Source organism: Cokeromyces recurvatus (assembly GCF_025118155.1).
Source record: "Cokeromyces recurvatus strain NRRL 2243 chromosome Unknown BX663scaffold_13, whole genome shotgun sequence".
Taxonomy (NCBI): domain Eukaryota; kingdom Fungi; phylum Mucoromycota; class Mucoromycetes; order Mucorales; family Mucoraceae; genus Cokeromyces; species Cokeromyces recurvatus.
The window spans coordinates 608,904-623,943 of NW_026251399.1; the positions used below are offsets into that span (position 1 = coordinate 608,904).

The 15,040-nt window shown below is 30.2% G+C and overlaps 4 protein-coding genes across 4 annotated transcripts; 1 reads left to right on the forward strand and 3 right to left on the reverse strand.

Annotated features, from left to right (window-relative positions):
* Positions 1-4: 4 nt before the first annotated feature.
* On the reverse strand, positions 5-1,331 carry BX663DRAFT_561377 (uncharacterized protein). The gene is made up of 4 exons (XM_051531922.1): positions 1,185-1,331; positions 1,086-1,097; positions 431-1,006; positions 5-318 (listed from the first exon to the last, which is right to left on the reverse strand). Exons 1-4 carry the CDS (start codon positions 1,249-1,251, stop codon positions 191-193), a joined length of 783 nt encoding a protein of 260 aa, XP_051382772.1. The 5' UTR covers positions 1,252-1,331; the 3' UTR covers positions 5-190.
* A 370-nt stretch (positions 1,332-1,701) lies between these two features.
* Positions 1,702-4,108, reverse strand: BX663DRAFT_552182 (uncharacterized protein; the record flags this gene model as incomplete). The annotated part of the gene is made up of 10 exons (XM_051531348.1): positions 1,702-2,062; positions 2,120-2,492; positions 2,558-2,647; positions 2,706-2,859; positions 2,920-3,072; positions 3,146-3,286; positions 3,352-3,406; positions 3,485-3,606; positions 3,711-3,878; positions 3,941-4,108. The coding sequence occupies 10 exons, from the start codon at positions 4,106-4,108 to the stop codon at positions 1,702-1,704; spliced, it is 1,785 nt and encodes a 594-aa protein (XP_051382773.1).
* A 2,124-nt stretch (positions 4,109-6,232) lies between these two features.
* BX663DRAFT_69720 (Sin3 family co-repressor-domain-containing protein) lies at positions 6,233-9,753 on the forward strand. The gene is made up of 6 exons (XM_051532290.1): positions 6,233-6,793; positions 6,867-7,392; positions 7,580-7,700; positions 7,761-8,331; positions 8,427-9,352; positions 9,448-9,753. The coding sequence occupies exons 1-6, from the start codon at positions 6,405-6,407 to the stop codon at positions 9,654-9,656; spliced, it is 2,742 nt and encodes a 913-aa protein (XP_051382774.1). The 5' UTR covers positions 6,233-6,404; the 3' UTR covers positions 9,657-9,753.
* Positions 9,754-11,715: 1,962 nt separating this feature from the next.
* BX663DRAFT_552184 (NAD and Zn-dependent alcohol dehydrogenase) lies at positions 11,716-12,941 on the reverse strand (the record flags this gene model as incomplete). Its single annotated transcript, XM_051531349.1, has 3 exons — positions 11,716-12,621; positions 12,713-12,810; positions 12,899-12,941. The coding sequence occupies 3 exons, from the start codon at positions 12,939-12,941 to the stop codon at positions 11,716-11,718; spliced, it is 1,047 nt and encodes a 348-aa protein (XP_051382775.1).
* Positions 12,942-15,040: the final 2,099 nt, after the last annotated feature.

A 15,040-nucleotide genomic window follows, 5' to 3' on the forward strand; every position in this document is an offset into this window, starting at 1 on the left:
CAACATTATTCGTTTTTTTTTTTCGTTTATATGTTGTTTAAATTGATATATGTATATAAAAGTATTAAATTTAGAAGCCAAGAAATAGGTTATTTTTGTTCATGTTTCATAAAAAAGGGCAGTTGTATATGAAATTTATACATTGTTTATATAATAAATAATAATATAATGCATTACACGAGATTTTTGCTTATCTAAGTATAGAGATAAGCATGATAATAGACGTCAGTATTGCAACACTTAATGCAGTCATTAAAGGCATCAACGATTCATGGAATGATCCAGCTCCACCTAAATAACAAGTAGGGCAAAACATAGCTAATAAAAAAAAAAAAAAAAAAAAGAGTCGCATATTAAAATCATATACACCATTATCATTACTCTCTCCCTCTCTCCCTCCCTCTCTTTCTCTCTCTTTAGTATTATTTACAATCAGTTCTAGGAACATAGGCTTCGGTTGAATAAAGTGCTACTATAAGTCGTGAATCAGGCATTAACCAACCAGGACTAGGAAATGCTTTAGGTCCCCTCTGATCATATACCCAAACTGTATAATATCCTACCATCAAGGGTGATCCAGGTTGAAGGTGTGCCAAGTCCCAATACGCTGAAGTAGCTGTTCCCGGTACAACTGTTGCTGTATAAGTTTGCTTTTGTGGATTAGCGAGTGCTACTGTTAAATTCTCCGGCTGTACTTTAAGAATATTTGGATCTACTGTCCATTCAAAAGTAATATTAGAGACACCAATCTTGTAGAGTGGTGGGAAAGTTTGATTAGGGATTGGTTTCTTCCAAGTGAGATATGCAGGTGGAATATCATTGGAGAATGATGCGTAAGTAGGTTTGCCCACAAATGGATTAGCATTGTTGGTTGTAGTTGAATGAGTTGCATTGGCTTGTGTGCCATTAGATGAAAGTAGACTACCAGCTGGTATAGATGTTTGTGCTGTCGCTACTGCTGTTGGTGGACTATTGTTAGTTGCTTGAGGTTGTGGTTGTACGCTGCCTATGTATAGTCGAATTGTTATTAATCATAATAAATTATCCAACTCTATATAATATAATATATATCTTTATAAGAATACCTGTTTCATCAGCTAAATAATGAAAATAAAAAATATATATGCATTAATAAAAATAAAAATTATATATACAAGAACTATACTTGAACGCTTATTTCATACCTCGTATCTGTGCTCTAACAAATAAAGTATATATTGATAAAATAAAGCAAATTAAATAGAAACGCATTATATATTTGTATATATTTATATTAAAAAAGAAAAAGAAAAAGAGAGGAAAAACAGTGTATATAATTTTTTTTTATTGTAGATATTCTTTGTTCTTGTCGTTGTATATCACTCATTTCTTTTATCTATTCTACTCCCCTTCCCCTTTTATTTTTAATCTCACTCGAGGAGATCATTATCAAGGAGTTAATATTGTATATAAAAGTGATATAATATAAAGGAGAAAGTCTGCTCTTCTTCTTTTAACATATACAGGAGCATAATATGAAGCTTTATATTATGACCAAGGAGACTTACTGTATATTACTGTACTTTTTTCTTTTTTTTTTACATATAAATTAATTTATGACTTGTATATCCTTTTATTATTATTATTATTATTTCTTTTTAATACATCTAAAGCATCACATCTTTCTATATGATTAAACCCGATATTCTTCCCTACTCTGATTTATTTATAATATTGAACAAGTGAAATCCATCGAATATCATGATTTTCTGCAAGCCCACCTGTACTTGCAGTAAATCCTATCCATGCTTCATTTTGTCCTCCGGTTAAGTAATCCATAAAATTGATATGAGTCGCTTTAAGCACTTGAATGTATTCTGCATCATTATTTTCTTTTAACCCAACTTCAATGATGTAATTTATAAATAAACGAATTTTAGCTTTCATCCATTGTCCATTTTGAAGTGGTGGAAGTCGAAAGGTGTAAGCCAATGAATAATCTTGGTGTGCAGAATTACCCAGGGGAGGCTTTCGACCATGAACACTTATATGATTTCCTGATGGCTCTGCACATCTATCGAAACTGTATATAGTTTTATATAAATTAATAAAAATTATTGATAATCTATTCTATTGTCACCTTTGGTATGTATCAAATTCAATGGCTAAACAGTTTTTAATGCCCCCATAACCTAATTGACATCCGCCTTCACCCAATGCATTATTTCCTTGAGCTTGAATTACAAACGCAAATCCATCTGCTCCTTGACCTATTGTCGGCTTACCGAGATTATTAGTAATACGAAATGCAAATTCTACTTCAAGTCCTTTTAATTTATCATTTAATTGAATAGGCTTTTTATAATAAGTAGCGCCTCGTTGATCTGGTATTGCTTGGGTAATACGAGTGAATGACTGTTGCATCATGTCAGGTTGCATATGAATAGCATTTCCTAATAAAGTAAATTGGTGTATTAAATCTTGATTCTTGAAGGATATCATAGATTGATACTCTAATAAACAGAGAAGAAAGAATAAGCTAAAGCTAAACTAGTAAATAGGGCTGTATTATGATTACGGTAGTCATTCTTATCTAATTTCTTCATCGTATTTTCTTCCAATGTACTATTACCAGTTTCTCCACGTTTAGTACGCCATTCCAGAGAGCCTATTTATGTCAATTTAATATAAAAGCTCAACAACAAAATTAAGCTCTAATATCTTACCACTTTGTCTTCCTATCAGTTCATCTTCTTTTACAATGTTCTTTTTACTTTCATCTTCTAATTCAACCCATTCCTTCAACCTTCTTTGAGCTAATCTATTTTTTTGATTTTGATCCAAAGAAGCTTGAAATTTCAAAGTTAAATCTTCTAGGAACTATACAAAATAAATCATTTAAAAAAATACATACAAAAAAATAGTATCATTTTAATTTACCAGATGAAGTACAACTTCTTTTACTTTATTACGTCTTTTTAAAACTTCTGACCAATTTCTTGTATATCTCTTTGTTACATCTAATGCTTCATCTTTTGAAAAGGCAATACAATAGCTTAATTTTTTATTCCATCCCATACTATATAATAAAGGCTAAAAAAAATATATATTTATTTATATATATAAATGTGTTATCAAGTGATATATTCTAATTATATCGACTTACTTTATCCCATGCTTCTTCACAAGAATCACAATGAATCCAACGTTGTTCAAATTCAGAATAGACTTCAGTCCAAACATGATCCGTTGAATCATATACAATTCTTGCTTCTGATCCAACTGCTCGACAACATAAAGTAAAGCACTATAAAATTAAAGGTAAAATGTAAGTTATCCTCTCTTTATTTGTTGATAATACTCGCTATATACATTGGCCCATTCTCCACATCGTCCCTTTCTTGTTTCTAATAATTTTTCTGGATCACTTTAAAAAAACACACAAAAGAAATTAGTCGGATAACTTGACTTTTTTTTTTTTTTTTTTTTTTTTTTTTTTTTTTACTTGTATCGAGGAAATCGAGTAATATTATGACATGAGGAGCATTCATACACTTCTACAATATGGGCTTCATAACGTAGTTCTTCTTGATTAGGTTGAGCTGTACCTATCGGTTTTGTTTGTGTCTAATGAAACCATTAAAGGAAGAAAAGAAAAAAAAAAAAAAAAAAAAAAAAGATAAAGTAGGGTAAATTAGCTTAAAGTATTTACACACAATAAACTGACTTACATTATGGCAGTAATTGCATGAAGGATTATTCACCCAACTAAAAAAGTCATGTTTAAACCAATGTAATAGACGTTGGATGACAAGATCTTCCAAGCTTGTCGCATCAGTCAATTGGCTTTCAGCCTCCTCATAAAGTCTTTGAATCGGTATAATGTCTAATGTTTTATCCTAGTATTATAACATACTGTTGATTAGTCATATAATACATACATATACAAATATATATTTACAAGTAATGCTTGATTTTCATATTTAAAAACAACACGACTATTTGATTCTAAATGATTTAAAAAAGTTTTTGCCGAAGGATGAATTGTCTTGGGTAAACGATTATAGATGGCAGCTGACCATTGTTGTGCTAATTGTCGTGCAATTGCATCAATATCTTCACTATTCATGTAAATCAAAAAGGATAGAAAAATAACAACAAGAATGAGTATTAACATTGTACACAAAAAAACATACGCACACACATATATATTTGTATATGCATGTATTACCTACTGCTGAAGTTTAATGATAATATGTTTAAAATTTTAAAACTCTATTGGGCACAGGACATTAAAAAACATCCCGTATCTGTTCAAGGACAAGAGTAGAGAAGAAGCCTAAAAGGAAAACTTTTGAGATAAAGATTTAAAATTAAGATAGTCCCCTACAACCCAAAAAAAAAACTACTTCTTCGGCCTACCTAGTATCAGTTAAAGGTACTCTTTATTAGTAAAACTCTTTCTTATTCGATATGCTGCTTTACAACTCATGATCTATAGCACAAATAGAACAATGGCTGAGTAGCATCACTCAATTGCGGCCTGTCCTTTTTTTTTTACCGTAGATTATTTCTTGAAATAGAATATACAAGTGTGTTCTCCTGTTTTTTTTAAAAAAAAAAATTATTTGTTTATCATAGAAGAAAGAAAAATATATAAATCAGGATTGAGCAGTGAGATTTATAAATTTATCAAGTGAGAGTACATACTATTATTTTGCAGAGTAAGATTTTTTTTTTTTTTTTGCAATAAATAAATTCCATAATATGATAGTTTTAATAAACTTGATGTATATATTCATATATCTTATGTCTAAATAAAAAGTATTACATAATCATTGAACGATGTTACTCGATATAATAGTAATAATAATAAGTTAAATATGTTAACAGCTACTAATATACCATGGAAATCATTATTATTAAAAAGCTATAAAGAAAACTATTGTGAAAACCAAGATATTCAACATTTAACAATGAATATTTACTTGACTATGCTTACCATAAAAAGATCTAAATATATTTCTATGCATTGTATTCAATGACAACTTACTTAAAACAAATCCAAGTGCTAAATTGAATTGATAAAGAAAATTTTAATATGTAAATAAATAACTTATATATAATTCAAGGATAATGCCCGAATATAAAGGAATATCTGAACATTGAGGGCAAATTCTATATTGCTTCTTTACCTACACAAGTCACTCGTTTTCCACCACCAAACATAATAAAGAACAAAATAAGAATTGATTTTTTTTTTGAGAAAATAAAAGAATGAAATAAGATGGATTCAAAAACAAGAGTTATATTCACTTGACCTTTGTCAAAGGAAATACCTAAATCAGCTATTATTGCTATGAATAATTTTTTGTCTATTGCTTTATAATATTGCTGATATGTAGACCATTTTGATTATTTCTGTTTTTTAACCAAAGTAAACAACAAGAAGAGTACATAAATAACAGTAAGCTAAAATGTTCATCTCTTTATTTTATATACATTTATTCTTTTTCTATAAATGATAATTAATGGAAGTGTTGAGAATGCAAATCCATAATGCCTAGATATATTCCTACTCATTAAAATAACTAAGGGACTTTTTTTTTTTTTCCTCAGCATCTTTTAATCTTATTCTATGTTTAGAATTCTTTTTAACTATATATATAATATAAAAGAAATCCCTGAATACTCTTAATACTTGACTTTTGCCTACGTTGATATAGCTATAAGGTAAGACACTTTTTTTTTAAAAAAAAACATGACTAGAACAGTTGGACAGGCTGCTAACTTGTTAACGTTTTACATAAAGATGTTTCTTGTTAGTATTGCAGATGTTTACAAAGATAGGTTCTATATTGTTACTGTCTTTTATTTATTTATATAATATTAAAAATGTTGGTAATCGATTTTTAATTGTACTCAAGCTTATAAATCCTATAGAGTATGATGGTAGTGTGATGTAAATGTTCCCCACCCCCCAAGAATACGTATGAACTAGCCATACTAGTTACAACTGCTTTATACTTTCATAAAGAGAAAGCAAATAGTCACTTGTAATTACCAATATCTTCTTTTGTCTGGTTCTCAATTCATAATCGTCGTCTAAATTTTTAAATTCAAATACTGTAAATTAAGGGGAAAAGAGAAAAGCAAATCAAGTGATTACAACTGCTTGATTATTATTATTATATAAATAAATAACTACAATTTTATTATTTGTTTTTATTTCTTTCCTTTCCTTTTATTTTTTGTTTTGTTTTGTTTTTTTTTTCTTCTTCTCCTTTTTATATTATTCAGTTTGTAAATGACAATTCCTAATCTGCCTTCTCCATCTCATTCAACTAATTCAAGGTAATAGTCTTTTAAATTGAATAGAAACGCGTTATATACTAAAAAAATAAGGCTGATAACTTTGTAGAGGAATGGTATCAACTAATCATATTCCAAGTTCTTCATTTCCCATAAGTTCTACATCTTCGTCAACTTATGGTCATCACCCATTAGTCAATAACAATACTTCATCCTATCATCTACCTCCTTTTCCAAATATGGCATCCAATAGTTTACTCTTTCCACCACCGCCTCCGCCGTTATCTTCATCTTCATTATCGGGAATTAAAAAGCGTACTATTTCCTCAGTTACCACTACGGCAAATTCATTATTACATAAGGACGACCTTACATCATCCTATCGTCCATTAAACGTGACTGATGCCTTAACCTATCTTGACCAGGTCAAAACGTGTTTTGCTGATCAACCTATTGTTTATAACAAATTCTTAGATATTATGAAAGACTTTAAAAGTCAAGCGTAATATTATTATTATTATTATTTATTATTATTATTTGCTTTAAACTCAATTTTATTTCATGTTTTACAATAGAATCGAAACACCTGGAGTTATTGAACGCGTCTCTATTTTATTCAAAGGACATCCAGAATTAATATATGGTTTTAATACATTTTTGCCTTCAGGATACCGTATTGAATATGATTCATGTGATTCTACACGTAACAGTATCATTGTCATTTCACCTACCAATCAGCAGCAGCACTTTAATCATATTTTGAAATTACCTCTGCCTACACCAGTTATTATGCAGCAGCAGCAGCAACAACAACAACAACGGCCTCCTCCTCCTCCCCCTCCTCCTCCTCAACATATACTACAACAGCAAAGGCCTCATTTCCCTTCACCTTTTTCCTATGGTCACAGTCATACCCTTCCTTCTATTACAAACTTTCAACCACTCTCTTCTTCTGCTTTTCGTATACCCAGTATAAGTGATATGGTTTCCCCTCCATCACTACCTCCTCCTCTTCCTCCTCCAGAAATTATAAATGAACCTTTAAATCGATATAATCAAAAAGACTTTAGAAATGCTATTGATTATGTTAACAAAATTAAAGTAAATATGAATATAAATTTGAATAATTCATGATATTCTAACCCCATCTTTTTTCTTATTTTATTTTATGTTATTTTATTTTATGTTATTTTATTTTCTTTTTTTTTATTTTTATTTTTTTATTTTTTATTTTTTTATTTTTTATTTTTTTATTTTTTTATTTTTTTTTTTTTTTTGATTGATAAAGAATCGATTTTTTTCTACAAAGCCAGAAATTTATACACGGTTTTTAGAAATTTTACAAATTTATCGAAATCAAAACGAATCAACTTCAAAAGTATATCTTCATATGAGGGCCTTATTTGAAGGTTTACCTGATGCTGAAGCATTACTTTATGAATTTAAACAATTTTTACCAGAGTTTATAGTTGAAGAACCTATGAACAAGCGTATAAAGAGATCAGATTCTCCCATTGAAAGCACTAGTACTGATTCTTTGCCTCCTCATTTTAATCCTAATACAAGTATGATTACCAAAGAAGAAATTGAACTCTTTGAAAAAATCAAAAGACATATTGGTAATAAACCTAGCTATGAAGCCTTCTTAAAGACCCTTCAGTTATATACATTGGGTATTATCAAGTTAGATGAGTTGATAGAACAAGTTGAAAAGGTCTTTTTAGCTTATAGTCCTCATTTACTTCATCTCTTTAAGAGGGTGGTTGGTTATGATGAAAGTAAACAGAAGATTCCAAAGGCTGTGAATGGCCCCAAAAAACCAGATCTTAATCAATGTCAGCCTGTCAAATCAAGTCCAAGCTATCATGCTGTACCCAGGGAATGGCAAAAAATAGAGTGTTCAGGTCGAGATCAGTTATGTTGGGAGGTTCTAAACGATGAATATGTCTCTCATCCTATTTGGGCTAGTGAAGATACAGGTTTTGTTGCCTCTAAAAAGAATCAATTTGAAGAAGCACTTCATCAATGTGAAGAAGAGAGGTAAAACACACACACACACACATGTATATATATATTTATATATACATATTTATATATATTGACTGGAACTTACTATTTATTTATTTATTTTTTAGATATGAGTACGATCTTCTTATTGATGCCAATTTACATGTGATTTCTTTGCTAAAACCTATCCTAGCTCAAACAGAATTACAACCAATAGAGGATCGTCATCATTACTGCTTACAATTAGTCCATCAGGATCTTCAATCCTCTTCTACTTTACGATCGATTGTTACAAAGGTGTATGGAGAACGAGCATCAGAAATTATTCGGTTACTCTATCAACAACCATGTCATGTCCTTCCAACACTCATACGTCGTCTTGAAATAAAAGATAAAGAATGGAGACGAGGTCGAAAAGAATGGAATAAGAAAGTCTGGCGTGAATGGGATGAAAAGAACTTTTATCGATCATTAGATTATCAAGCGAATACGTTCAAGTTAACTGATCGTCGTGCTATTTCCACAAAGTCACTTCTTTTACAGCAAGAGACGATCACTGACTTTCCATTTATGTTATGTAAGGAACCAGTACGTGTGATGAAAGATATGATTCATTTGTTATGTATCTTTATGAATAGTCAACAATACGGTCATTATTCAAGTTCTGAAAAGCGAGCCATTTGTGACTTTTTGCAAGAGTCATTTGTACCCGTCTTTTTCTCTTCTTTAAACGTATCCATGTCCTCTTCTTTCATGATCGATATAAAGGAAATGATGGATGATGATAGTGAACCCCTCAGCGAAAACGATCATCATCAATCATCATCATCTTCATCACCTCTCATGAGTCCCTCTGCAAATTTACAACAGCAACATATTAATTATTATTTTTGTAATTCAAATTATTATTGTTTGTTTCGCTTATATTATATGTTCTATGAACGATTATGTAAGATAAAATCTATAAGTGAAGAGATTGAAGAATACCCTGAAAGGGGTAAGAAATTGAATTCAGTTGCAGCTCGTCTTGATCTAATATCAAATCGATTTGAAGGTATATATTTATATGTAAATGTATGTAGGTAGATAGGTATATTAAACAGCTTCTCTTCCTTCTCTTTGTATATATATATATATATATATTATTAGATATTGATTTATCTAAAAGTTATTATGATGCTTTATTGGATATTATTGAACGTTTTTTCGAAGGAGATTATGATCAACAAACATTTGAAGAAAATGCCCGTTTCGTTTATAGCATTGATGCTTATATTATGTTTACAATTGATAAATTATTACATACACTTATTAAACAGGTTTCTTTCTTTTTTTTAAAAAAGAAAAAAATCAAATGAAGGCTAATCTATACCTATATTAGATTCAAGTGGTCATGGTTGATAAAAAATCAATTGAATTATTAGACTTATTAAAGAATGGCGATCATAATGAATCCACACTTCGATCTTTGGCAGAGAAGATCTTTGAGATGGAAGAAAACCTTTATAAAGTGCTGTCTGTAAAAGAAAACGATAGGATGATTCAAATTGAATGTATAGAGAAGACCAATGCAGCAGCGCTCTTCAAGACACAACAAGAGCTTTATTTAAATACGTTTCAAGATTGGAATCAAGATACACAAGGCATGAGTCAACTATCTACCTTGAAACCTTCTTTTTTAAAGAGGTAAGTTTTCTCCCTTTCTCCCCTTTTCTTTTCTCTCTCTCTCTCTCTCTTCTCTCCACTTTATATCAAGTGACTTTATCTGTCTTTTATATAGAAATCTTCAACCAAGAACAAAAGAGGCTATCAAAATAATATCAAATCTCAAATATAAAATCAATCCAGATACATATCGAATTCATTATGTCGTTGGGTCTGAAGATGTCATCACTTACAGTTTATCAAGAAAAGACTGGCACTTTCTTTCAAAAATAATCAATCCACTTTAATTGTAGTATTTCTTTTATTATTAAATGGTTAATAAATTATTAATATACGTAAATAGTTCTTCTTTTTAATAATATCAATACAGTTTTTTTTTTTTTTTTTTTTTTTTTTTTTTTTTTTTTTTTTTTTTTTTTTTTTCATAAAAGATATTATATTGAGAGTAATTTGTTCTTGATTATATATAATAATTTGTAGGTATTCTCTATTACTTTAACTAATAACTCTATAGCATACTTGAACTCTATAACATACTTGAACTCTATAACATACTTGAAGTAGTATTCTCCAAACATGTGTTAGATATACTACAACAGATTTACATATCGAATATAGTAGGCAAGAAAACAATAGCCTTTTTTTTTTTTCAAAAAAAAAAAACCCTTTCTGTGGGAGGGAAAAGAGGTCATAGGATCATTGACTCCCAGTATATTTAATACTATATTCAGCCAATCTCTATGTAATAAACAGCATGGTACAATTGGTGAACATGTTTCTCTCTTCCTGAACAACCAGGATCTAGAAACTTTATTTATCGGCGTTAGTAAAGAAAAGAAAAGAAAAGAAAAATTCTGTCGTTGAGAAAGTAATTAAGAAGCCTCCTCCCCCCCAAAAAAAAGGGAGTGTAAATGTGTGAGTATGAGTGTGAGTGTTTATTATTACTATTAAACCGAATCGATATCAAATCTAATATATCAATAAAGAATGTATAGCATACACCCTATTTCAAATAGATGCTGCTGTTGTATCTATTTGCAATAAATTCTCATTAGATATGTTGTATATCAAAAACAAAAAAAAGGAAAAGAGAGAGAGAGAGAAACTAATTTTATTGAACAAAGCCTTCTATCAATCGTCACTATAATATAAATAATAAGAATAAAATCAGTGGTTGAGTAATATAGATTAAGCATAAAATAAAAATAGCTCGGGAAAACAAGCTTTTTAACCCCACACACACGCAAAAAAAAAAAAAAAAAAAAAAAAAAAAAAAAGAGCATGTAAACAACCAGCTGACAGAAAACAGATACTACTAGTTTATAATTTTACACTAGAGGAAAGAGGGAGTAGTATCCATGTATTCCCTTCCTCTCCCCCTACTGTAGTAATAGCAGTAGCAAATTTGACAATAAGAAAAAACTGTATGTTTTGCTTCTTTCTCTAATTGTTCAAATTTGAATTAAAACTCATTTTTTTTTTTGGTTTCTAGAAAGAAACATGCCCCATATAGATAAAAAATATTAAATATTATTTTTTCTTTAATCGATAAAGTGCCAAAATTAAAGTTATAATTCCCGCAATTTTTTTTTTACAAAAATAATAATCAAATGATTATATTTTTTTTATTAAAATTAATATACAATTTGATTTTTTATGTATGCGCAATGTTTAAAGATAACTTTTTTTATATGAACATGCTAGTAAAATGTATAAAGGGAAGAATTATATTGATAGAAACTAAAAAAAAATTTAGTTCATAACGACAGCTCTGTAACGAGGCTTGCCATCACGGACGAATTGGATAGCATCGTTGATCTTTTCCATGGGGAAGGTGTTGACCCAGGTGCGGACATTGTGGGCACCAGCGAAGTCAAGACATTCTTGGATGACAGCGGGAGCACCAATGAAGGTACCGGCAATGGTCAATTGCTTACCAGCCAAGACGAGGGCAGGGATACCAGAGAGAGGAACTTCGGGAATATCACATTGAATGAAGACACCGTTGTTCTTGAGCATCTTGAAGTATTGATCCCAACACTTGTTGACGATCTTGGTGGCCAAGATGTGAGTGAAGGTGTTGTAGTGAGGTTCCATTTGTTCTTCCTTTTGCATGAGGACGTAGTCATCACAACCGAGCTTCTTGGCATCTTCAACCTTGTCAGGGATGACATCGAAGGCAACAACTTCGGCACCCATAGCCTTAGCCCATTGGACACCAAAGTGACCAAGACCACCAAGACCGAGAACGGCAACCTTGGAACCCTTACCGACACCGTAACGCTTCAAGGGAGCATAGGTAGTGACACCACCACAGAGGAAAGAGGCAGCAACTTCAGAGGAAAGGTTATCAGGGATCTTGACAACGAATTCTTGGTTACCTCTCCACTTCTTGGCGAAACCACCATAGGTCTTATCCTTGGTAGCGTTGTCATAACGATCGTTGAAGGACCAGACAGCGTGAGTGGAACAGAGGTTTTCCATACCCTTCTTACAGAAGTCACACTTACCGCAAGAAGCAGATTGACAACCAACACCACAACGGTCACCAACCTTGATACGGGTAACGTTCTTACCGACCTTGGTAACAGTACCAATGATTTCGTGACCAACAACACAAGGGAATTCAGTAGGTCCCCAACCTTCATCAATGACGTGCTACAAAAATAGGTAATAAAAAAAAAGACGAAATTGAATAAGAATCGATACCACATATAATAAAATAATATAAAATAATAATGATACATACGACATCAGTACCACAGACACCACAACAGATAACATCCATTTGGACCATATCGTCATCCCAGTGACAGAAGTTCATTTCCATGGGTTCAAGAGGAGCACCTATAATGATAGAATGAAAAAAAAAATAATTGCATGAATAAATTGCTCCAAACAAGACTAAAGATATAATAACAATAATAATACATACTCTTGGAGCGACAGGCATAGGCGGTGAAGGTTTCTTCAGACATTTTTACTTTAAAGTATAATGAAAAAAAAAAAGAAAAGAAAAGCCTAAAAGCTTGTCAGAAAATTGATCTATTATATACTTTTTTTTTAATGCGGTGTTTTTATTTTCATTTTAAATTAGCGCCTTGCATGTCTTACTGATTGGCTTTTTTTTTTTTTTTTCTGCTTAAATCTAACTATATCTATTTCTTCCATGATATATTTACTATAACAAAATGAATGCATTTAATTACCTTTATAGTCCTCTTTTTTCAACAACAAGTTTATTATTTCATCCTTTCATCTTCTTTGTTACGTTTCTTTTTTTAGTCTATATATTATAACAAGCCTATACTTTATAAAAAAAAAAAAATAGCTCAGTGAAACCCTTGTTTTTTTTAAAAAAAAAATAATAATCTTGTCGATATCGTGCGTATAAGGGAAAAAAGAAAGGATGAATTCTAAGATCAGCCGATATATTTTTTTTTTACCAATTACTCTCAGAGATCACAATTTAAGATAATATCGATTTTATAAAATAGTTAATAACCCCGTTTTTATTATTTTAGCAAGCGGGATGGTGTGTGAAAAAATAAATAAAACATTACCTTTTAATGCTTGTTGTTGTTGTTATTGTGTAGTTTTCACTCTAGTGTGTATAATCGCATGGGTTTTTCTTTTTTTTTTTCCTTTCTTTTCTTCTTTTCTTCAAATCAAATTTATCAATGAATATATTTTTAATAAAATCGTGTAGTTAAGTTAGAAGAGAAAAATAGAAAAAAGAAAGGCTTGTTTCTAAACTCCACTTTGATTCATGTTAACACGAAGAATACTTGGACTTTATTTACTCATATAAACAGACAGGCTTATGTCTGTGTGATATCACAATGACATACAGAAAGCTGTCTACTCTCATTTTTTAATCTTAGTATAATTTGGTATCCCGAATGAAGAGAGTTGCTGCTGGCAGCTGCTTCATGCATAAATAAAAGCTCGTTGTACAGGAAGGGAACTCAGAAGAACTCAACTTTTTTTTTTTAGTATGATTATGTAAAAAGAAAAAAAAAACGTGGCTCACTAACGTGTAAAAAGGAAAATTCTCTCTCTTTCTCTCTTTCTTTTTTTTTATGAATATGAAACCTATCAGATTAAAAATTATAGTTTTTAGAACACTACTCCAGAATAAATACGTGTTTTTTTTTTGTTTTGTTTTGTTTTGTCTTTTTGTTATCTAATAAAGATAAATCTAGATTTTGGAAAGAGAAAGAAAAATGACATGATTAAATGTCTATTACTTTTTTAGTGATTTGTACTACTTGGAATATTTTAATATAGATTATATTTAATATCAAAGAGCTGATCGGATTTGAAAGATAAAGAATAAAAAAAAAAAAAGTTTATCTGTGGTTCGATCGACATCCAATGTTTTGACGCCGGCGGGGGATAATTATCTTTGTCCGGCATAAAATAACCCGGGTCTTTTTCTTTTTAAAAAAAAAAAGGATGATAATGTTACTATGATAATGATAATGGCTACTATAATAGAGAAAGAATACACATATACATGTTCATAATAATAAAGAAAAAGAAAAGACTTTTCAATATAGATTTCTTTGAGAGAATGAATATAATATATGTATGTATGTATGTATGTTATGTATGTGTATTTTTTTTCCCCCGTAATATGACAGCTAATAAAAAGAAAATAAAAGAAAATAAAAGAAAAGTGATCGATTCATTATCTCTTTGATCTCGAATCTCTTCTCCTCCCCCTTTTTTTTTTCTTTTTCTTTTTCTTTTTTTCTTTTACTTCTTTTGGAAGTAGGAAAAGTAACGGAATGTTTTAAACGTCCTAGAAGCTTTTGACTGATAAGCTAAAAATAATAATAAATGCTTCTTTTTTCTTTTCCTTTTTTTGTAGAGAGAGTTTTTATTATTATGATGTCCTCAACTATGATGGTTTTATTTTATTTATTTATTTTTTTTTTTTTGTCTTTTTTAAAACTAATCAAGTTAGACGCATTATCATTACTTGTCTTTATATTCATCGTACCTTTTTTTTTTTTTAATTAAACGAAATAGTTATGTAATACATGAAACAAATATAAACGCATAATAAATG